This window comes from Gracilinanus agilis, chromosome 1, assembly GCF_016433145.1.
Source record: "Gracilinanus agilis isolate LMUSP501 chromosome 1, AgileGrace, whole genome shotgun sequence".
Classification (NCBI taxonomy): domain Eukaryota; kingdom Metazoa; phylum Chordata; class Mammalia; order Didelphimorphia; family Didelphidae; genus Gracilinanus; species Gracilinanus agilis.
In genome coordinates, this window is record NC_058130.1 from 783,565,811 (window position 1) to 783,588,833 (window position 23,023).

The 23,023-nt window shown below is 58.8% G+C and overlaps 2 protein-coding genes across 2 annotated transcripts; both read right to left on the reverse strand.

Annotated features, from left to right (window-relative positions):
- Positions 1 to 7,514: 7,514 nt before the first annotated feature.
- TMEM191C (transmembrane protein 191C) lies at positions 7,515 to 10,329 on the reverse strand. The gene is made up of 10 exons (XM_044656605.1): positions 10,041 to 10,329; positions 9,254 to 9,377; positions 9,119 to 9,169; positions 8,731 to 8,808; positions 8,588 to 8,644; positions 8,399 to 8,458; positions 8,146 to 8,210; positions 7,978 to 8,050; positions 7,848 to 7,888; positions 7,515 to 7,763 (listed from the first exon to the last, which is right to left on the reverse strand). Exons 1-10 carry the CDS (start codon positions 10,193 to 10,195, stop codon positions 7,565 to 7,567), a joined length of 903 nt encoding a protein of 300 aa, XP_044512540.1. The 5' UTR covers positions 10,196 to 10,329; the 3' UTR covers positions 7,515 to 7,564.
- A 5,922-nt stretch (positions 10,330 to 16,251) lies between these two features.
- On the reverse strand, positions 16,252 to 18,045 carry HIC2 (HIC ZBTB transcriptional repressor 2). The gene has a single exon (XM_044674696.1). The coding sequence runs from the start codon at positions 18,043 to 18,045 to the stop codon at positions 16,252 to 16,254; it is 1,794 nt and encodes a 597-aa protein (XP_044530631.1).
- Positions 18,046 to 23,023: the final 4,978 nt, after the last annotated feature.

Below are 23,023 nucleotides of genomic sequence, written 5' to 3' on the forward strand. Positions count from 1 at the left end.
CGGCCGGCACTGGATGTTCACTGACTGATGGAGGACAAACACATGAGCCGGAGCTCGGACCCGGCAGGGGAGCCTGCGGAGCTTTCTGGCTGGGCCTGGCCCCCGGGCCGAGCTCGCCCTGGCAAGGAAGCGACCAGAGGCCAACGGCCCACTTTGGGAACCCCGAAAGCTTGCGGGTCCCCAGCCTGAGCCAGCTCGGTCCAGACATCCCTTCCAGAAGCGGGAGGGTGGCCTGACCCTGACAGGGCGGTCAGGAAGCCGCCGAGAAGAAGGAAGAAACAAAGAAATGGCCCGTGAAGAGCCACTGCTGAGCGCGAGACCAGCCTGGAAGAAGAGAAGAAAAACCGTCGAGGAACAAGTTTAACTAGAATTCCTAGAAGACAGAAAACAAGGTTTGGGGGCAGCCGGGTGGCTCAGTGGGTAGAGAGCCAGGCCTAGAGAGGTCCTGGGTTCCGATCTGGCTTCAGACCCTTCCCAGCTGGGTGACCCTGGGCGAATCACCTCACCCCCATGGCCTAGCCCTCATGCTCTTGTCTCAGAATCAATACCTTGTATCAGTCCTAAGGCAGAAGGTAAGGGTTTAAAAAAAGAATCACTGGACCACCTGAAGGAGGGCAGCAGGGAAGGAAGGCTTTGAATGCCAAACAACATTTTGAATTTGATCCTGGAGGAATCGAGAGCCACAGAGTTATTGAGGAGGAGAGGGGTGTCATGACCAAACCTGGCCTTTAGGAGAGCCTTGAGGCAGGCAGCCCCTGCTGCAGCGACTGCCGTCATTGTCCAAGTGTGAAGACACGAGGGTCTGCCCCAGCGCAGAGGGGAGCGTGTTCGAGAAATGCTGCAGGAGGGAAGGGGACGCTCAGTGACAGACGGCCATTCGGCCCCCATCCCTTCAGTCCTGCATGAGGCCAGAGCAAGGCGCTCAGTCCCACACGCCTAGCCTTTGCTGCTCTTCTGCCTTGGAACCAGTAATTAGTATTGATTCTGAGACTTCAGAAGGGAAGGGTTTGCAAAAGAATCCACTGATTATCTCCAAAGAGAAACTCCAAAATAACTAGAAACATGATAGCAAAAATCTCGAGCTTTTACATTAAAGAAAAAATATTGCCAGCAGCAAGAGAGAATTCAAGTTCCAAAGAGCTACAGTCACACAAGATTTAGCAGCCACTACTCTAAATGAGCAGAGAGCTTGGAAGACGCTATTCCAGGAAGCGGAGCTTATGACCTCACGGCCAAAAATAACTTACTCAGAAAAACTGAGTGTGATCCTACACGAGAAAAATGAAATCGAGAACTTCCAAGCATTCCTGATGAAAAGACCCTGTCTGTGTAGAGATGGTGAAATAACAACACAGGCATCAAAAGAAACACAAAGAAAACAGAAGAGATGAATCGTCAAGGGTTAAATAAGGATAAACTTTATATTCTAAAGTGGGAAGATGGCACGGGTGTCCCCTCCATACATCATTAACGGCCATATAGGAAGTCAAATTAAACAGGACCAGGGAGTGGTTTTATGATGTTAAAAGAAGAAGGGGAAGGAGAAAGGAATACTCTTCCTGAGGGGATGGAGATGGGACAGCAAAGTAGGGCACTTAATCCTGCATAATGGGGGGCCACAAGCAGACAAACAGGATGGAGTGAGGTAGTGCTTTCTTGCTTTCATCTGGACTAGTCAAAGGGGAGAATACACACACCAAGCAGCATGCAAAATACAGCTTATTCAATAGGGAGACAGGAAGGAAAGGGGGAAGGAGGGCAGATAAAGAGCAGGATTCTTCCTGAGCAAAACAGATTCTAACCATGGAGAGTAGAATGTGAAGAGACACACTTTACATGTACAGCAGCATAAAACCTCTTTCCATATTCATCCTTTCGTGAAAGAGAACTAGAATAAAAGTGAAATAAAGTGAGACAGCGTGTCTCCATCTGCAGTCAAGACTCCATCAGTTCTTTCTCTGGAGCCAGATGGCGTTTCCATCATGAGTCCTCAAGGATTTTCTTGGATCACTATATTGTGAGGAATAGCTCAGTCCTTCGTAGATGTTCATCACACAGAATTGCTGTGACTGCACAATGTTCTAGTCCTGCTCACTTCGCTTTGCATCAATTCATATAGGTATTTCCAGGCTTTCTCTCAAATGATCCTTCTCATCATTTCTTACACCCTAAAAGTATTCCATCACAATAATATACCATAACTTGTTCAACCATTCACCAATTGATAGACATCCCCTCGTTTTCCAATTCTTTGCCACTACAGGAAGAACTACTATCAATATTTTTGTACAAATATGTTCTTTTCTCTTTTTAAAAAATCGCTTTGGGATATCGACCTAATAGTGGTATGGCTGGATCAAAGGGAACCCTCAGTTTTAAAGCCCTTTGGGCATAGTTCCAAATTGCTCTCCAGAACACTAGGATCACAACTCCACCAACAATGCATCAGTGTCCCAGTTTTGCCATATCCCCTCCAGTATTTCCCTTTTCTGACATGTTAGTCAATTCAAAAAATGATTTTCTAAGGAAGAAATTCAAGATATCAAAAGGCAACATTTTTAAATGCCCCAATAAGGAAAATACAAATTAAAGCAACTCAGAACTTCCACCTCACATCCACCAAAGACTAAAGTTGACAGAAAAGGCAAATCGCAAATACTGGAAGGGAAACAGGAGAACTGTCACATTCATGCACTCTTCATGGAGCAGTAAACAGATCTAGACGTTCTGGAAGGCAATCTGAAAAAATGCCCTAGAGGTGACTTACCTGTGCATGTCTGTCCTTTAACCCATGATAGCACTACAAGGTCCCAAAGAGGGCAAAGAAAGGAAAGGGGCCCATAGACACAAAAATAGCATCACCTTTTTGTGGTGGCAAAGAACTAGAAGCTGAGGGCAGGGTGTACATCAACTGGGGAATAACTGAACAAATGATGATTTACAGATATGACTCATCACTGTTGCATTGAAAAATAATAAAAGCACTAGTCCTAGAGTCAATAAGACCTCAGTGCTAATCTGGTCTCAGACATTTACTAGTTGTGTGACCCTGGGCAAGTCACTTAACCATGTTTGGAAAATGAGCTGGAAAAGGAAATGGCAAACCGTGCTAGTGTCTTTGCCAAGAAAACCCCAAATGAGGTCATGAAGTCAGACAACTGAAAAGACTGAAAATGACACTAAATGAGACAGTTTCAGAGAAACCCGAAGAGAGTTCTGTGGGCTGAAGCGGAGTGAATAGAGCAGAATCAGAGAGAGTAACAATGGTAAGAAGGAGAACCATTTTAAAGCCTCAAGAACGCCAGTCAATGCAGTGACTAACCATGAATCCAGAGGCTAATGTAGCCTCTTGGTGAGTCACCGCCTGGCAGAGGAGGAGAAGATGGGGTGCAGAGACACCTAGAATGAGATAACCCACTTAAAGCCTTTGCAAACCTTAAAGCATTATATAAGTGATAACTATAATTCAATGCCAGTGTGAGAATTTGTAATATTTTGTCTGAGTTCCAAGGCAGAAGAGGAGTAAGGGTTTAGGTGACTTATCCAGGGTCACACAACTAAGAAGTATCTGAGACCAAATTTGAACCCAGGACCCTCCCTCTCTAGATCTGGCTTTCAACCCACTGAGCCACTTGGCTGCCCCCTATATAGATTTCTTAAAAGGTTTAACAGTGGAGGAAAATAGTAAAATACTTAAATGACTATATAGGGAAAACCTCACTTCAGATGGCCTGTGGTCCAGCCAGACTGGCCTCACTGCCCCTCTCAGAGGACACAATCCATCTCATCTCTATGTCTTGCCCAAGGCTGTCCAATATCTTCCTCCTTTCTTTCCTCAGACACCATGTTGATCACCATCCCTACCCTCCCAGCAGCTGGTTCCTCCCCACCAAAATGATATGATCTTTAATTTGGGGCTGCAAATGCCTGCAACTTGTCTATTCCAGTGAAAAGACAGGTCCTCCAAGATGAGGACAGATGGCCAATTTGTTATCTCAGCATCACTAGTCCTCAGCACTGAGCAAAAAAGCTCCATTGAAAAGATATGCCAAAATTGGGGCACTGATGCATTGTTGGTGGAGTTGTGAACTGGTCCAACCATTCTCAAGGGCAATTTGGAGCTATATCCAAAGGGTTATAAAATTGTGCATTCCTTTTGATCCTATAATTCCACTATGGGTCTATACCCAAGAGATTATTAAAAAGGGGAAGGACCTACTTGTACAAAAATATTTATAGCAGCTCATTTTGTGATGGCAAAGAATTGGAAACTGAAAGGATATCCATCAACTGGGGAATGGCTGAACAAACTGAACAAATTGTGGTATGTGATGGAATACTATTTATTGTGCTATGAAGAAATGATGAACAGGATGGTTTCAAAAAGAACTGAAAAGACCTGCACGAACTGATGCAGAATGAAATAAGCAGAACCCGGGGAACACTGTACACAGTGACAACAATATGGAGGGATGATCCACTGGGAAAGCCTTAGTGACTCTTGGTAATAACCATCCCCAGAGAAAGAGCTCTTGGAGTCAGATGCAGATGAAAGCATCAGATTTTTCACTTTAGTTTATGGTTTGGGGGGTGGGGGTGGGTTTTATAGTATTCTTTCACAATGATCATTATAGAAGTATGTTTTGCAAGATCATGTTATAACCAGATCAAATTGTGTACCATTCCATGAAGGGGGGACAATTTGGATCTTATAATTCCAGAAAACATTAAGTGGAAAATCGTATTTACATGTAATTGGGAAAGAATATCTTTTAAAAAGGCTCCATTGACAGATGGATGATGGGCAAGGTCTCAGGCCTCAGTTTCCTTCTCTGTTAAATGAGATTTTCTACTAGCTAACCTCTGAGGTCCCATCCAGCCCTAAATTTCTGCTCCTATGACCCAGTGGCTGGAGAGACCCAGAAGCTGGAGCAGCACAGAAGACCCCCAAACAGGACCATCAGGAAGCCCCAGAGGAACCATCCTGGCTCCTTTGCCCTAGCTCATGTCTGAGGTCACACAATCTGCCAGGAGGCCAGCCTCCTAGAATTCCAGGTCTGAATCCAAGGCCCTGTCCTCCCCATTCTTGACTTCTGAGAAGCACAGAAAAAAGAGCTGAGGCTGGAGTAAGGTCTGGGCCTTTTGGGTGTCCTGGGTGCACTCCCGTGTCCCCCACTGAGAACGCAGCAGGCAGAGAAAGGTTGGAGACAAGGAAGCCTGCAGGGCAGCTTGGTGGCACAGTGGCTAAAGTTCCAGGCCTGGAGTGAGGTGGACCCAAGTTCAAATCTGACCTAGCTATGTGACCCTGATAGCCTAGTCTTTACTGCTCCTCTCAGAACTGATGCTAAGACAGAAAGTTAGGATTAAAAAAAAAAAAAAAAAAAAAAGTTTCCTTTTCAGAAAATCCAGCTCCTCTAACCAGCACCCTATGCCACCACCTTCCTCATTCCAATACTCTTGATACTCCTGCCCCCGGCCTTGGGAGACTAAAGTTCCCCGTGTGTGTGTGTGTGTGTGTGTGTGTGTGTGTGTGTGTGTGTGTGTGTGTGTGTGTGATGTCCCCTTCTCTGCTGAATTCCAGCTCATTCCAAGGTCCCCTCTTCCAGGGAGCATGCCATGATTGGAGTTCACAGGATCTCAGATCCAGACAGGTCCTCAGAGGCCATCTGGTCCAACTCCCTAAATGTTATAGAAAAGGACATTGAGGCCCACGAAGGAGGAAGGACTTGCCCAAAGTCACACAGCTAACGAAGAGGTAGGATTTGAATTCAGGTTCTCTGACTCTGCTATCACAGAGCTGCCTCTTCTCATGCATTTTATCACCCAATTTGGAAGCTCCCAAGTTATCTCTCTCTTGTGCTCGTACCCACCATAAACTCCCTGAAGCCAGGGCCCCATATCTCAGCTACTAAATTCCATCTCTTCCAGCCTAGCTGGGCATTGTGCACACAGGAAATGCTTGTTCAAAGAACAAAGGAATGAACTGGAGACAAGGGGGCTGGCTGGGAACCTGGCACCCTCTTCTCCCAGGAGCTCAGAGCACGAGAGCTGAAGCCATGGGAAAGGAAAGGTGCACAGCCAGGGAGGACGACTTGCCCAGGTCACACTTAGGGAGGGAGATGATGAGAGAAGCAGCTCTGGGGATGAACATCATGGCAAAGGATTCTGGGAGGCTGCCTGGGTCCCCTGTGCAACTTCAACATTAGGGGTTTCTCCATCCTTAGTGGAAGTTAGAACATGACAGAACCCTTCAGTGGCCTGTCCAGAGGGAGGGTCCAAGTTGCAGGGGCAGATTTAGGCTGGTGTAAAGAAAGACTCCCTCCCCAGGAGAGCAGCCCTTTAAAAAGTGGGTTGGAAGCCAGCCTCAGACACTTCCCAGCTGTGTGACCCTGGGCAAGTCACTTGACCCCCCATTGCCCACCCTGACCACTCTTCTGCCTTGGAGCCAATACACAGAAGTTAAGGGTTTAAAAAAAAAAAAACTTTAAAAAAAAAAGTGGGCTGGACAGCCTCAGGTGGTGGTGAGCTCCCCAACACTGGAGGTCTATACAAGCAGAGGCTGTTCACCCTCTTGTAAAGAATGGTGCCCAGGAATGTGGGTCTCTGCTTTTGAGATCTCTCTCAACCTGAAAATGATGATTTGTATAGGAAGGGAAGGGAAGGTGCCCTGGGACCAGCCTGGGTGCTGCAGGGCGGTCCAGGGAAGAGAGAAACCTGGGTGGTGGCAAGCAACAAAGGGGGAACATCTCTGGGTCAGTCCAGAGGGCCCACCTCCAGGGGAAAAACAAAGGAGCCTGGACGAGGGCACCGGGCATGTGACGGCTGGCAGCAGCTTTCCTCAGCCTGGGCCTCTGGGCTCCGATCCACAGCAGGAAGGCCCTGCCCTGGCACCCGGAGTGGGACACACACACGCACAGCCACGCGCTCGCCGCACGCACACATACACGCCCCTCTCTAATTTGAGCCCAGATCCATTAATTCACGGTCAATACAGGGACATATATAATCCATGGGGTCACCCCTGTCCCTAAAATCCAAGTCAGAGCCAGGAACAGGGAGAGAGTGAGGACCTGAGGCTGAAGAGATTTGTGGAGAGATGGAACCGATGGCCCAAGGGGGAATGGAGGAGATGGGCGCACAGATGGCGGGGGCAGAGGGAGCTGCCAAGGGGCTGGGGGGAGGAGGTCCAGAGTGGGAACACGGGGGTGGAAGAGCTCTGGGTCGAACCAGGACGGGATTAGATTAGCTGGGATGAAAGTGGGAAGAGATAGGGCAGGAACACGGGGAGGAGGGGAAGGGAGACCAAAGGAGATGGGAATGAGGAGAAGGCAAGGCGGGGAACTGGGGGGGGGGAAGACCAGATGGCGGCGAAAGGGCTGATGGGCAGAGGCAAAGGCAGGGAGGGCTCAGGTGGGGATGGAAGCGGGATGGGGAGAAGGTGGGCAGAGCAGAGAAGCAGAGGAGGCTGGGAGTCGAGAGAGAAGAGAATAGTTGAGGGCTAAGTCGGGGCGGCAGAGGCCTGGGGAGGAGGAGCTGGGAGCGGGCCGGCTGCTCTGGGCCAGGCCTAAGTGGGCAGCAGGCTGTTGGTCTGGAGCTCGAGCAGCGGCGAGAGGGTGTAGCGCAGGCGCCGGAAGGTGCCCTGGGAGCACAGGCGAGGGAGGGCGTCTCTGATGGCGTTGGGGTTGATGAGGTGGAGATAGAACAGGGGGAGGCCCAGGACCCACAGAGGGAGCAGCAGCCGGAGCCCGAGGATGGCCACAAGCCTGCAGGGGAGGAGGGAGGCCAGTGAGGGAGGGGTCGGGCCAGGCCGGAACGAGGTCCTGGGCCCCCCTCCCTGCCGGCCTCACCTGAGCCTGGACAGATGCCCGGTGCAGCTCAGCCTGTTTTCCTGCCAAAGGAAGGGGAGCGGGCACTGTGAGCACGGAGGCCGGGAGGCCAGCCGGGCCCGGCCTCCCCGCCGCCTTCTTCCCTACTCACAAAGCTGGCTTCAGCCACCTCCTCCATGAGGGAGCCATGAGCTGTGGTCAAGGAGGAAAACTGGCCGGGCTTCCTGCGGAGACCACGAGGGGGCGGGGCATCAGAGGTTGCGCCGCCCCGCCCGGATCCGGCCCCCCGCCCCGCCCCGCCCCCTCCGCAGGCACTTACGACTCCGCCCCCTCCCGGGGTAGGTCCAGCATGGAGGCCACTTCCATCACCTTGGTCTGGAGCTCCTGCAGCCAAGGCCGGGGGCGGAGCTTCACTGCCGGGGAAGGGACCCGACGCCCCAGGGGATGGGGAGGGGCGGAGCAGGGGGCGGGGCTGAGTCTGGGACCCTGGAAGGGTATTGGCCAGGGCTGGGCTAGGATGGAGGCGAGGAGCCTCCTGGGGCCGGGGGGGCTGTCCGAAGCGCTGGGCGCACCTGGAGGACTCCGCTCTGTTCCTGGAAGCTGGCCCAGGCCTCCTCCTTCTGCAGGACGCCCTGGGTCGAGGGGAAAAAGTGTCACCCTCAAGCAGGCTGGGTTGCGGCGCCCGCGCCCCCGCCGCGCACGCACACACCCACCACAAACACACACACCACACACGCACACACGCGCGCGCGCAGAGCTACCTTCAGGATCCCCTCGGCCTGCAGCGCGGACTTGGATTCCATGAGCTCCAGCTGCTTCTAAGGGGCGGGAGGGGCAGGGTCAGTCGCTCGGGCCGTCCGGGCGCCCCACCCCTCACCCCCTCCCCGGCCAGCCCCGCCCGCACCTGGAGGCCCAGAAGCTCCGCCTGCAGGCGCCGGTGCTGCCTCCGCTGGCACTGCTGTTCCCCTCCATAGTAGAAAAGCTGCTGAGGAAAGAGATGGGCCTGGGGCGGAGGCCGGGGAAGGACTCTTCATGGGTCTGTGAGGCCGAGCGGCAGCAGAGGGACTTAGGGTGCCTCCCCCTCCCCATTTAGGGCTCGGGAAACGGAGACGGGGGAGGGGAGGGGGAAGGGCGCCCCGCCCCCCGCCCCTCGGGCCCACACTGGCTCTGGGCTTTGTCCAGTCGCGGCTAAGGAGGGGCAGCGGCCTCAGCAGCGGCGGTGGCGACCGAGGGTGGAGTCCGGCGCTCCTGGGGCTCCACATTCAAGGCTTCCCCCCTTCCGCCGCCCGTACCTGGCTGGAGAGTTCTTCCCATTCTTCCTGAAGTAACTGGTTGCTCCTCTCCTGAAGAAGAGCCCGGCGTCAAGGAAGGGCCGGCCAGGCTCGCGGCCCCCAGACCCAGGCCGCCGCCGCCCCCCGGGGCCTCACCAGGATAAGTTTCTGCTCGGTGGCGACGGCGATGAGCTCCAGGGTGTGGGCTGCCCGGGTCTTGACCACGTCCTCGGCTTCCCCTCGGAGAGCCCCGGCTGCCTGGTTCAGCCTCCGCTGGAGGCTGAGGGAGGAGGACCCCAGCTCAGAGCCCCGCAGGCACCCATGAAGCGCCGCCTGCTTACCTGGCCCCCAGGGCCTCAAGACAGCTGCCTTCCCGGCCCTGGGCCTTCTAGAGGGCGCAGGGGCGCAGCCAGGAGGCCGGGAGTTGTCAGAGGGCAGCGGGATGGTTCAGTGGATAGTGCCTCAGGCCTAGAGACAAACTGCCCTCAGACCCTTCCTAGCTGGGTGACCCTGGCTGAGTCACATGGCCCAGCCCTCCTGGCTCCTCTGCCTTGGGGCAGATACACAGTAAAGTGGAAATGCCCCGCCCCCAACATCCCACACAGGAAGGAGGAAGCCCTGGAACTGGGGTGCTGTGAGGAAATGTCCTCAGCCCATGTAGAGGGGGAAGGGGCAGCTCTGGAGCCCCTCTGCCTTCCTAGTAACAGACTGGGGGGGAGGGGCCAGAGTGCTCTGCTCTGCGTGCCTTCTTGGCACCCGTGCCAGAGGTTCACCATCACTGCAGTAAAGCTTGTTAAAGGGGGAGGGGGGCCTGGGCATCCCATCATCTCATCTCACAGCCCGGGTGGAGGGCGCCTCTCCCCCTGGAGGTCTCCCAGGTTAGCCAGGCTTCCTCAGTTTCCTCGTCTGCCAGGTGGGGAGAACAGCCCCCAGGGAGCTCCACCTGCGCTCTCTCTCCCTTAAGCTCCTCAGGGTCAGGACGAGGCTGTCGCTCTCGGTCTCCAAGATCCTCATGAGCTCCTCCAGCTCCTGCTTCCGCAGCCGGCCATCCCTGTTGTCCTTCTGAAGCTGCAGGAGGATCTCTTCCACCTCCGCCATGTGTGTCTGCCAGGCCAGAGCCTCTCCTTGCCTTGCCCGGCCCGGCCCGGCCCTGACTAGCCCTCTGCCCTGCGGATGGCTCTGGCTGGCCTTACTCTATGGGGTCATCGGGCATCACAATGGCCCGGGCCCCACCCAAGCCCCCTCCCCTGCTGGAGCCCGGGAGGATTCACACAGAATGAATGCAGGAATCCCAGTCTGCACAGCCTGGATCCTGCGAGCTGGGTCCCCCTCGAGCCAGATCAGACTGTGGTAGGGAGGGGACAGCTAGGGGCTCAGTGGATAGACAGCCAGGCCTGGAGAAGGGAGGTCCTGGGCTCCAAACTGGCGGTGTGACCCTGGGCGAGTCACTTGATCCCCATTGCCTGGCCCTCAAGGCTCCTCTACCTTGGAACCAATGCACGGTACTGATTCTTAAGACAGAAGGTAAAGGTTTTTTCAGTGTAATAGGGATATTTTTAACAGGATGAATAAAAACAGAATAGCACACGGACAAGATGGGAAGTCATTGATGCTGCTGCAGGGCCCCTGTGTGCCTCGGTGGGCCTTGTTTCGGTCTGAGTTGGACAGCCCTACCGGAGGCTAATTAAGTCACGATCCACAGCCTGGCCCTCCCTGACTCTCGGGCCGTGCCTTTGCCAGGCCTCCACTACATAGCGGTCATCCCTCGCCTCTCCAGAAGCTCCAATCTGTGAAGCTCTCGGCCCACGGATGTGACTGAAGGAAGGGACTGGTGCTAGCCCCGGAGCTGGGAGGGGTGTTGGGGGAGGCAGGCTCAGAGAGGCTGGGACTTGCCTCAGAATTCCGTGGCACAAAGGAATCCGCTCCAATCTGTGGAATGCCTCCGGTTTAGAGGACTCGCTGGTGAAGGGTGGTGAGCACAGAGGTAAATTCCTCCCCACTTGACCCAGACACGTGGCTAACCTTCCAGGGCTCTCTGTTAGCGCATGTCAGAAGAGCAGGAAGCCCTTTCCTGGGGGTCCCCACGGAGCAGGCCTAGACACATCGGAGGAAGCTGTAGTTGCTAGCAGGGGGTGAAGGGATCGGGCCACCAGAGGGCTGATGGGGGAGGGGGGGGCGGTATTCAATCTGGAGAAGGTGGGAATGGGAGAGACTTGTCAAGTGAAGGAGGCCTAGACTTGCAGAAATGAAAAGCATTGAGTAAAAGTTGCAAAAGGCACCAATTTAGTTTAAAGTCGGGGAAAACTTCCTCGGGCAGTCAGTTTTCCCAGAGTGGGGTGGCTGGTGGCTCCCTACTGCAGGTCCAGTCAAGGCTGTTGGGGGATCTGGGGTCCGGGTTCCTGATTCTTTAGGGTGGGCGTCCTCCGAGGTTCGGTGCCGGGCAGGCCTTTTGCTGCGTTTTCCCTTGGCCATCTCCTCCTTCCTCCTTCCAGGAGGCCCAGCAGGGCCCTTGACTAGCAGCAGATCCCAAAGATCTTTGTTCCAAGCCTGAGATCCGGTGCCTGCCTGGGTCCTTTCAAGTCCTCCCCTCTTGAGGCTGCCTTTGATCTTCTGCTCCATGATGCCAGAGGCTAGCCAGAGTCCTGACGCCTTGGCTTGGCCCTGGCGGGGGGGCCTGACAAAAGTCTGCCTCTCCAGCCCCCGCTCCCATTTGTTTCACTGCCAATGTGGCTCCAGCCCCACACCTCGCCCACTTTGCTCCAGCTGTTCCTGGGCTTGGAATGTCTCCCTCCCTCCCACGTTTACACCTGTTGAAATCATTCTCCTTCCTCCAAAGCCCCAAATCCAATAGCAACCCCTGCCCAACCCCGGCCATGAAAGCATTTCCCAGGGCCTTGTCCCAGGGCCTCCCGTAGCTCCGCATTTGCCCTTGCGAGATGCCCGTCCTGCCTAATGCCCACCTCGGAGCAGCGTTCGTGGATGGCTTTAAGGCTTTGCCAGTGGAGGGCATGAGGGAGAGGTTAAGTCAGGAAGCCCTCCGAGAGGGCAGGAGTGGGAGAAGGCCAGCCGATTTCTTCCTCGAAAGCAGGATTCCCAAGAAGACAATCCCAGGGGGGGAAGCGCAGAAACGATAGCCGCGCGTGGCCTCCAGTGACCCCCGTGGGAAAGGACTGGCGAGCTGGCCCAGATGGGGAGAAAGCAAGGCTTTCTCAAGTCTCTTTCACCCAGAAAACCACCAGCAAAGCGAGCTCGGATTTGCCTTAAGCCAACTGGCCCGGGACAAATGTTGGTCCTGTCACGGGAGCCCACCTGGGCACAGCCCTGCCCACAGGGGAGAGACCACTCTGAAGAAGCAGCCTCAGGATGGCGGCCCGGCCCGGCTCCTGAGGCGAGCCAGCCAACAGTCGCTCCTCTGCAGGTCCTCCTTATCTCGGAGGCAAGTTCTCCCTCCGCTCCAGCCAGGGCAGGGCTCTGCGGCTTCTAAAGGGTCACAAGCCCCAGTGGTGCCCACAATTCCTGCTTTGGCCAAGTGCCGGCCCCTTTGTGGACGGTACTTGCACAAGAAAGGCCTTGCAAAGTGCTTAATTATTCAAACCCCAAAGGAGCCAAGCGGAAATGGAGGAAGGCCAAAAGGAACCCCCTAGGGTGCCCATCCCAGGCCTCTCTTCCCTGAATGCCAATAGGTGGGAAAAGCGGGGGTGGGGTAGGAATGTGCGCTCCCTCGCTCGCTCGCTTGCTGCCGCTCTCTCACACACAGGCCAAGGACATGGGGCTCATTTTCAACCAAGCTTTTAATGAAAAGATCATAAAATAACAGTTTCTCGTCATCACTGTACATTAAGACTGCACGCTCGCTTCTGAATGGAGATCAGTTGCTGAATTTCACTCGGGAGCCACGAGCTCTGGTGGCTCTGACCTGAATTCCAGAATCGGGAGGGAAAGAAGTGGGCCGTGTGTGATGAGGAGGGCAGTGGCCGGTACAGGAGTGCAGCCTGGGAGCCCTCTCCTCCCTCCCAGGAAATCGAGATCCCACTTCCAGTTTTACTTAAATAAACAGCTAGAACCCTCCCCCCCCCACCCCCCAGTCGAGGTATTTGCAAAATGGGTCAGTACCCAGCCTGAGGCCCCAAGGGCTCCAATACTGAGCAGGCAGGGACGGACATGGGAGGTTCCCCTCAGCACCTGGCCCCCTGGAACCCCACCGAGTGTCTGTGGGGGGAGCCCTGGAGAATCCCCCTGCCCCAAGGTCCTGATGCAGCATTTCTGAGGTCAATAAATTATAGCAATAAATAGTGGGGCTGGGGGAAAGGGGGCTCCTGGTGAAAAAAACAAGAGTGGGGGGCAGGAACGAATGGGGGGGTGTTCCCAGTGAACCTCCCCACCATTGGCAAGGTAGGCTCTGAGGAGGGGGTCCGGGTCCTCTCCTCCCCCTCCCCTCCATGGAATGTCAGATCGAAGGTCTGGCTGGGTCTGTCCCCAACGTCCCCTGGCTCCGGGGATGATCGGGAGCCCTGATTTTTCTCCTAAGAAATTCCTGCCCCAGCACATGATTCGGGGAAGATCTTGAAGCCCCCGGTCTTGCTCGGTTGGAGGGTGAAGGAAGGCTGGGGGGGCCCCCTGCCTGCCCTCCCCTCCCCAGGCTAACACTGCCTTCTCTTTGGCCTCCCGGAGAGGTGCACCTGCCCAAGAACCTTATTGCTAACACGGGCCGCGTGCAGGTGCGCGCGTGGGTGATGACGGACGGACACGCTGCTCCCCGGCACTCGACTCTGGGCCACCCAGCTCCCTCGGGCCCGGCCTGCACTCCTGCACCAAAGTAGCAAATACTGACAAGCCAAAGGGGGAGCGGGCCGGGCCCGCTCCCTGGAATCGACGGTAGAAGTTCCGCGGTCACTGTGGACAGATGCGACGAGCCCGAGCCCTCGTCCCGTGGCACAGAAGGCCGGGCTCCGGCCAGTCTCTGGGTCGTGGCGTATGGCTATGCTGTAAGTCTCTGAGATTCTGCTATTTCTGTGTTTTTAAGTTCGTCTCTTGTGGTATTTTTTGCAATCCGGGAGGAGCTGCTCCTGCAGCTCGAGCTGGCCGGACGGGCACAGGGGATAGTGGCCGGTGTGCCCGAGTCTGAGAAATAAATACATTCATCACTGCACATACAGATTGATACAAAAAGAACACTGAAAAGAGTGTCTGCACCATCTTGGAGAAGGGCCAGGCCCCGGCACACCCCAGACCCACCCGCGTAAGCTCACTCTTTGGCGAAGGGGGGGCCGGTGCCCTAAGCAGCTCCCCCACCGGGTCTTGGTCCACCCTGGGTCCCCTATCCCTGTGCCGAGCCCAGACTTGGGATCCTGCGGCCGGGCCTGGCCGAGGCTCTTTGGTGCCATCGGGGCGGAGCTGCCCGGAGGGCCTAGTGCCGTCCGGGCGAGCGTGAGGAGAAGGCCCCGGAGCTGGGCTGGGGCTGGGCGCGCGGGCCTGGTCCTTCCGTCTGCTGAGGTCTGAAACTGTCCCAGTTTATGTAAACAATGAGATAAATATATTAGCATTTTCTTGTGAGCCACGTGAGGTTCCGAACTCGGCTAAATGTGCTTTGGTTTAAAAAAGAGGTTGGTGATTTGGGGTCTGAGCTTCCCCCCAAACCCGCCGTCTGCTTTCCGACATTTCCTGTTTCTCCGAAGACCTTTGGGGCGAGCGTCCCCGCGTCCCCTCCGAGGCTCACCACTTCCACACACACACACTGGCCCGCGCGGCCAGCGGCGCACACACGCCATGACAGGAAGTTACAAAAGAAACAAACGAACAAACAGAAAAGTGGTCGCCCCCCACCCCCGCCCGTAAAATCTTAAATATCAAACTAGTGTTTTGTTTTCTCATTAAAATACAGAAAAGGTTCCAATACAACGCTAAGGTTGGATACAATACTAGGTCGGACAAACGCGTCACTGAGTGTCGGGGGCTTCTGCCCCGTCCCTGAAGTTCCCAGGCCCCCGGCCCAGCTGTCACCATTCCTCTGCATCAAACGGGCACCCAGGGCTGGCCGAGGACACAAAGGACGGCGGCCGGGGGGAGGAGGGGGAAGAGGAGGAGGAGGAGGAGGAGGAGCTCCCGCCAGCCCTGGCCCTGGCGGGCAGCCGGCAGGCAGTACAGACTTTGTGTCGTGTGGTTATTTAAGTGCTGAAGGAGTGGACCGGTGGAGGGGGTGGGGAGGGCAGGGGATGCTGTGTGTGTGCCGGGGGCTCCGAGGCCTAGAGGGGAAGGAGAGGGGACCCTCCCCCCCAGGCCTCCCCCCAAGCTCAGGCTCAGTTTCAGCGGAAGGTTCGTTCTCAAGAGGAAGGAGGGGGCAGAGACTCGAGGACTTTTTGGTCTAAACTTAAAATAAAAATGAAAAAAGCCAAGAAAGAAGAAACGAATGAAAAGAAGCCTGCCTAGGAGAGCTGGCGCCCATGGCTGGGGCTCAGCGTGGGCCCCTTCCAGGAGGGGAGGGAGGCCCGGGGTCAAGCTCTGCAAATGTCCACCCCCCCACCTCGTGGAAACACTTTGGTTTGGATCAGCTGACCCAGCCCGGCCCTCCCCCCCCCCCTTGCTCCGGCCACCCCACCCAACAGCACCCAGCACACCCACACGCAGTTGCTTGCGCACCCCTGAGCTGCCCAACACGCCTATCGGAGAGGTAGCAAAAATCAGGAGTCTGGCCTCAGACTCCTTGTTCAGTGAGGAAAGACTCGGCATCTGTCACGCATCCAGGCACTCCCACTCGCACCCACACTCGCTCGCACACTCGCGCCCCAATCACAAGTACCTACGAAGCCGCCGGGGCTGCGGGCCCGCGGGGACAAGTACCTTACGAAGTCCCACGAAGGAGAGGCCTCCGAGGCGAGGCAGGGTTCCACGCCGGCAGGGGGAGGCCAGCCACCCCGTTTACATTCAGGCCCCGGGCCCAAGGAAGCAGGGGGGCGGCGGGAAGCCACACTTAGAGAAAACAACGAACCCAAAGCAAACAGGCCAATGAGCGGGCCGGGGGAGGGGAGACTCAAGTATGCGGGGCAACCCTGACTGCCGGCGAGGTGAGGCTGCTGGTTGGGCGAGGTAGACCCGTGCGGGGGGCTGGGGCAGTCAGTGGCTGGCGGGGGCGCCCCGGCCCCCGGCCTCTTTGGCTCCTAGGAGGGGGAGGTGTGCATGCGCAGGTGGCTGATGAGGTTGCGCTGCTGCGTGAACTTGCCGCCGCACAGGTGGCACTCGTAGGGCTTCTCGCCCGAGTGCACGCGCATGTGCTCGGTGAGGCGGTACTGGCGGGTGAAGCGCATGCCGCACTCCTCGCACGCGAAGGGCTTGAGGCCCAGGTGGCTGCGCATGTGGCGCGTCATGGTGCCGCGCTGCGTGAACATCTTGCCGCAGATGCTGCAGGGGAAGGGCCGCGTCAGCCAGTGGGTCTTCTCATGCTGCCGCAGCGTGGCCGGGTCCTTGTAGCTCTTGTCGCAGCCCGAGCACTTGAAGGGCCGCTGCTCATTGGCCGCCGCCGCCGAGGCGTAGGCGGGGCTGGGAGCCGATAGGTCCTCAGCTTCGTCGTCCGGGGCGGGGCCCGCGCCGTAGCCGCCCTCCTCTTTGATGAAGAGCTCCTCCTCCGTGTGCGTCTCCACGTGGGCGTTGAGCTGCTCGGAGCTGGGGAAGCCCTTGCCGCACGGGATGCACACGTAGAGGTTGTCGCCGTACGGGACCGCCTCGAAGCCCTCCTGGCGGTACACGTAGTTGGCGCCGGCGCCGCCCGGCCCGGCCCCTGCCGGGCCGCCTGGGCCCTCGGCGTCGCTCTGGCCACTGTCGTCGCTGAGCTCCTTGCCGTTCTCCAGCTCCTCCTTGCAGGGGTAGGGCGGCTCCCCGTAGGGCCCGGCGCCGGAGCCCAGGATGCCGTTGGGGAGCCCGTCGTCCAGCTCGTCCTCGTCCCCCGGGCAGCAGCCCTTGCCCCCTGCAGCCTCCTTGCGCTCGAAGGAGGCGCAGGCCACGGCCTCGGCCTTGTTCCACTCTTTCTTCCGGGCCAGGTGCCGCAGGCTCTTGCGAGGCGGGGCCCCCGGCCCCTCCAGCAGCCCCAGGTGGTTCTCCTCCGGCCCCCCGGGCCCTTCCACCTCCATGGGGTCTTCCAGGGGCCCGCTGGGCTCCGGGTACGAGGCACTGTTGGTGGAAGCGGGGGCGGGGGAGTCGTGCTGGCCGTCGCTGAGCTGGGCCAGGTCGTCTGGGCCCAGCAGGGGGGCCGGGGCCGAGGGCGGCAGCGGGGGGCTCTTCTTGGACAGGTCCAGGCCCAGCTCCTGCTCGCTGCCGCCGCTGTGCCCGCTGGAGCCCCCGCAGCTGGCGCCATCCCCGCCGCCGTTCTTGCAGCCCATGCGGCTCAGGGGGTGAGAGTTCTCCTGGCCGGGGCCCCCGAGGAACAGCTCGTCATCGGAGCCCTTGCTCTGAGGGAGCTCTTTGGGGGCCAGCGCCGCCTTCCGGCCCTCCGAGGCTGGGTAGCGCGCCTGGATGACAGAGGCGGTGGACAGGCGCTGGCCCCGCCCCGGCCGGCCCACCCCGGGGAGCCCCGCCCGCCCGGAGCCGAACGCCTTGCCGGGCCGCTTGAGCTTGCGGCGGCACAGCGCGGCCAGCTCGGGCAGCTGGAGGTAGTTAGCGGCGTTGAGCAGCGTGTGGAAGTTGGGCTCCGCCGGCGGCTCGACCGGCAGCAGCCTGCCCGTGTACATGAAGTCCAGCACCTGGCGGAAGGCCGTGGGGCTGATCATGTCCGTGTCCAGGTGGATGAGGTTGTCGTGCAGCACCAGCGACTTGAAGTACACGCTGCTGGCCGCCAGCACGTTCTTGTGCGCCCGGAACAGCGCGTTCTCCACCACGATGATGACGTCACACAGGAAGCCCTTGGCCCGCTGCTGGTTGAGCTGCCCCAGCAGCTGCTTGGCGTAGGTGGGCAGCTCCATGGCTGCCGGAGGCCCCGAGTCCCAGCCGACGACCTGGGGAAGACCCATAAGGAGGGTGCCGTCAGGGGGGCCCCCAAGCTGTATCCACCATTGTGAGGACCCCCATTCAGAGAACCCCCTCTGCACCCCCATTCAGACAGGCCCCAGGCTGCACCCTCATTCAGAGAACCCCCTCTGCACCCCCATTCAGACATGCCCCCACTCTGCACCCCAACAAGGCCAAGCTTTCGGGCATGGCCCCGAGGCTTCCCTGCGGTCCAGCCTCTGCTGTGCAGGGGCGGACGGGGAGGCCGGGGCCCTGTGCCCGCTTCTGTGGCTGCTCTGAGCACAGGCGGTGCCAGGGCCGGGGGCCCTCTGCCAAGTGCGTCATGCTTCTCACCCTGCGGGCCCCTTTCTAGGAAAAGCAGCCGTGCCTGGCTCTGGGGGAAGGCGGGCCGCCCAGGCCTGCCAGACGGGCGGGCACAGCCTAATTGAGGCCATTAAGTAATAAAAGCACGAGCACCTCCATTCCAAAGGTGTCCCTCACGAGCTGGGCAGTGGAAGCGGCCGGGCAGAGGGCAGACGCACTCTGGCACCCGGGGCCATTACTGTGGCCAAGGAGAAGGCCCCCCACGGCCTTCCTAGCTCTGGCACTCGGGGCCGAGGGCATCCGGGTCCCCCTGGAGGCTGTCCCGGCTCTAGACCTCCCCTGCAGGGCCCCCAGACCAATGGCTGCCAATGCCATTGAGACCTCCCAGAGGCCCCGGGCTGGAGAGCCCACAGCGGGCCCGTTGGGGCAGTCCCGTGCCAGGCTCTCTCCAGCTGTGCTCCCGGGATGCCCCCCACCCCAGTCCCCCAGCCCCTGCCTACCGAGAGCTCGGGGCTCACAAACCATGCGAGCGAGCGGCGGCCGCCTGCAGGGTGCGGTCTCTGGGCGGAAGCATCAGCAGCCGGTTACCTGGGGAGAGAGGGGAAAGGGTTAGCCGGGCGCCCCGTGTCTCCTGGGGGGTGGGGGGAGGGGGGACACAGGCCTTCGTCGGCCCTCAGGAAGGTGGGAAGCCCCAGTCTGCCAGCTGTTCTGGGCTCCCCTCTCCTCACAGGCCCTGCGCCCAGGGGAGGCCGGCCATACCAGCTGGGGGTGGGTTGGGGGTGGGTTCCCATGCCCTGTGGCACTGCCCTGGCCGTCTCCCTGGGCACCTCTCAGGGTCCCACAAAGGAATGCTGTGGAGGGAGGCCCAGGCCTGGCGAGTGTCAGCTGGGAAGGGCTCTGGACGGGGGCTTTGGGTGTGAGATCAGAAGCTCATCACCAAGGGGGCAGAGCGCAGGAATCCGGCCCCTCAGGTAGGTCAGTGGCCCCAGTAACCTGGGACCCAGGGTCTGGGCCACACATCCCCCTCCTAAGCCAGCGAGAGGCAGGCTGCCTTGGATCTGACTGCTTTCTTCGGGGGTTCAGGCCGGCCTCCCTGGTCTCTGCCCAACATGTGCCCGCCACCCCTCTCTTCCCAGGGAGCATTTCCTTCCAGGTGCTCTGCCGTCCTTCCTCTTTCCCAGACGCTCCTAACACCAAGTTCAAATCAAGCCTCAAACTTGAGCCTGGCCCTCGGGGCTCGTGAATGGAGCAGCTCCATCGACACCAATGTTCGGGGGCCCAGTGGCCCCCCACGAGCCTATCCTATACACTTCGAGGCACCAAGCCCGCCACCCCCGTCCCACTCATGCACTGATGATGGCTCCCCCTCTGCCAGCCAGAACTTCAAACTGCATGGCCCGGCCCCAAAGGCCCAGGAGGCCCCTCCCCCCAGAGCGTGGCACCTTCTGACCCTGCCGGTCCGGAGACCCAACCTCCAGGAAGGCCCTGCTCACATGGGAGCCCCCCAGAGCCAGGATTCAAACTCGGCTCTTCCTGGTGGGGAGCCGGTGCCAAGGCTGGCCACTAGTAGCACAGCGCCAGGGACCACTTGGACCCAGCTCTGGCTCCACACTTCACCCTGGCCTGGAACTTCCCTGTTCTCTGAGGGGCCAAGAAGCAGCTGGCCCGAGTCCTCCTCCCTGACAGACACAGACAGAAGGACGGACGGGCCAAGCTGGCTCCTCTCCATGAGTCCCCCCCGGGCGCTCCCTGAGCGCAGCCCCCCGCCAAAGCAAACGGCAGCACACACTGGATGACACTCAATCCAGAGGGAGGCATCGCCCCTGGCACACACCCTGGACCTGTCAGCCAGGTGGCAGTGGATGGTGCCAGGCCGGAGGCTCCTCAAGCATTCCCAACACACACGACTCGGAGCTGGGTGGCAGAGCCCCAAGCCTGGCCTTGGGAAGAGCCTGGTATCGCCTCCGGCCAAGCCCTGCCCAAGGACAGCTGAGCGGGGAGGAGGGCTCTCTGGGGCTTGGCGTCCTGGCCCTCGGCTGATCCCGCAGAAGAGTCCTGGCTGGAGCGGATTCCGAGCGGGGAAGACAAAGCACGCCGGGCCTGCCTGCCCGACCGCACAACGCAGAGCTCCCGCAGGGCCAACCCCAGAGCTGGCAGCGGGCCCGGACGGCGCTCCTATCGCCCAAGAATCTCACGCTCCCTCCCAGACTCTGAAACAGGATCACGGACAAGGCAGGGCTGTCCATCCTAGCCCAGGGATGCCGGGGCTCTGCCAGCCAGGCTGGGGGAAGCTGCCAGGATCTCTGTGCCAAGGGGGGTCTGAAACCAAGGCCCGAGCACCCCTTCCCCGGGCAACGGAAGGTGGCGGCAAAAACGCGAACCAGACACTGCGGGACGAGCCGCGAGATCGATGCTGGCAGGAGCAAACAGGGCCGCTCTCTCCCGTCTACACCCCCCTCCTTGGCCTCCTCGAGGGAGCGGCCTTCTGCCAACACGCATCCCCTTCGGAAGTGCCAAGCACCGTGCCCTCGGCCATGAGGGGATGAGAAGCCCAACTGCCTCTGCCCTAAGAGTTTCCAACGTATTGGGGAAAAGAGAGGCACCCCGCAGGGCCGGACGCTCAGCTACCTCAGCCGGGGGGGGCCCCATCACACAGGATTCTGCCAGAAGGACCAGGGAAGGCAGGGATTCCAAGAACCGGTAGTGGGGGAAGGAGGACAAAGAGCCAGAGGTGGGAGATGGGGCAGCCTGGCTGGGTGTTCCCTTGTATGTGGCACCAATGAGAGATTTCTGACCTGGGCAACCCCGCTCCGAGCCTGTCCCGGGAAAGCCCCCAAACCCAAGTGAAGACAGCCCATGGCGCCAGGGGCTTCCCATCGTCTCCGGGAGTCGAGCGGTTCCAGAGGGCACTGAAGGCCCCTGCCCTGCCCCAGCCTGATGTCACCCACACCCGTCCCCAAGGCCGCTGGCTCCTTCCCAGAGCACTTCCTCCCAGCTTCGGGGCCCCCGTGGGCCCAAGTCATGGCAGCAGGCTGCCCTCTCCTTAGCTCAGGCCTCAGACTGCCCTGGGAAGAGGCTTCCGCCGGGGTAGCTACTCCCGCAGCCAGCTGGCAGGCAGGCAGGCCGCACACCTGTGAAGGTGCCCGCTCCCTCCACGGTCGTGCCCCTACACGCAGGGCGGCCTGGCTGCCAAGAACACTCCCTGAGAAGAGCAGAATTCCTGATGTGCCTGGGGAAGGGTGGAGGCCAGAAAGGATCTCTGGAAGCCCAGCCGAGCGGCTGGGACCGACCGCACCGCCGCGGGGGGGCTGGTCCCGCAGGAGCCATTCTCCCCAGACCCCTCGGCCAGCTCTTTCCACGCTGCTGCCTCCCTCTCGGCTCCCCTTCTGGCCCTCACCCACGAGCACGGGAAGAAGTCAGAGGGTGGCGGGCACAGTTAAGGGGGGCGGGTTGCTCACTCCCAGCTCTTCCCAACTGCTCTTTCAAAAGGCCCAGGGCAAGAAGGAAGCTTCCGGAATGCTGGAGCTGGAAGAGCGGGTGGAGATCGAGGGTGTCCTCCTGGGCCCCAGAGCTTCTCCCACTTCTGCCCGAGGCCCTCGCTCTGGCTGGGGGAGCTTTGTCTCCAGGGGCTCCGAAGCTTTCCCAGCCCCAGCTCGGGCCCATCTCCCTCCTCTGGCCACGGCAGAGCACCGTCAGGGCAGGCAGTCTCTGAAATGCTCCTGGGATGCTCCCTCAGCCCTGCGGAGGATCACAGACCTCAAAATGGTAGAACTAAGCCTTGAACCCTTGAACCGTCCACCTCTCCCAGAGGGCCCCTGGCATTGCCCCAAAGGGGAAATGAGGCAGGCAGAGGCCAACCCTAAAGGGCATGGCCAGAAACTGCCAGCCTCAGCAGCCTTTTAATGAATCTGGGGATAAAAGAGACCCCCTGAGGGGGCAGCTGGGTAGCTCAGTGGATTGAGAGTCAGGCCTAGAGACGGGAGGTCCTGGGTTCAAATCCGGCCTCAGACACTTCCCAGCTGTGTGACCCTGAGCAAGTCACTTGACCCCCATTGCCCACCCTTACCACTCTTCCACCTAGGAGCCAATACACAGAAGTTAAGGGTTTAAAAAAAAAGAGACCCCTGAGATGGAGTAATGTCAGAGCTGAAGAAATAGGGCCTGGGGTGGGGAAGGGAAGCCCCTGAGCTCATTCAGGCAGGGAGATGGGGGACTCCAGATCCAGCACTCCCGGAGGGCACGGCAGCCACCCAAGCCCCCAGGCTTTCTCCACGCCTCTCCCAGCTATGCTCTCCCTAACCTCAAGGCAACCCGGCCAAGCAGGAATGAGGAGGGCTCGAAGGCTGAAGGGCTGAGGGGGGGCTTGAGGTTCAGCAGCCTCTGGGGTTCACTGGTCTGCAGGGGGTAGACAAATGCCCCCCAGGGTCAGTGAGTCAGGCCCGCGCTGTCCCCATCTCTACCCAGTGACAGAGGAACCCCCAACCCACCCAAGGCAGCCCATCGAGGCGATGCCAACTTGAGGAAATTGTTCATCTTTTCCAGCCACAATCTGCACCTTTCCCCATTGCTCCTCGTGCCCCTGGAGCCCAGGCTCTGGGGGACAATCCCTGCAGGAGAGCCACCATTCCT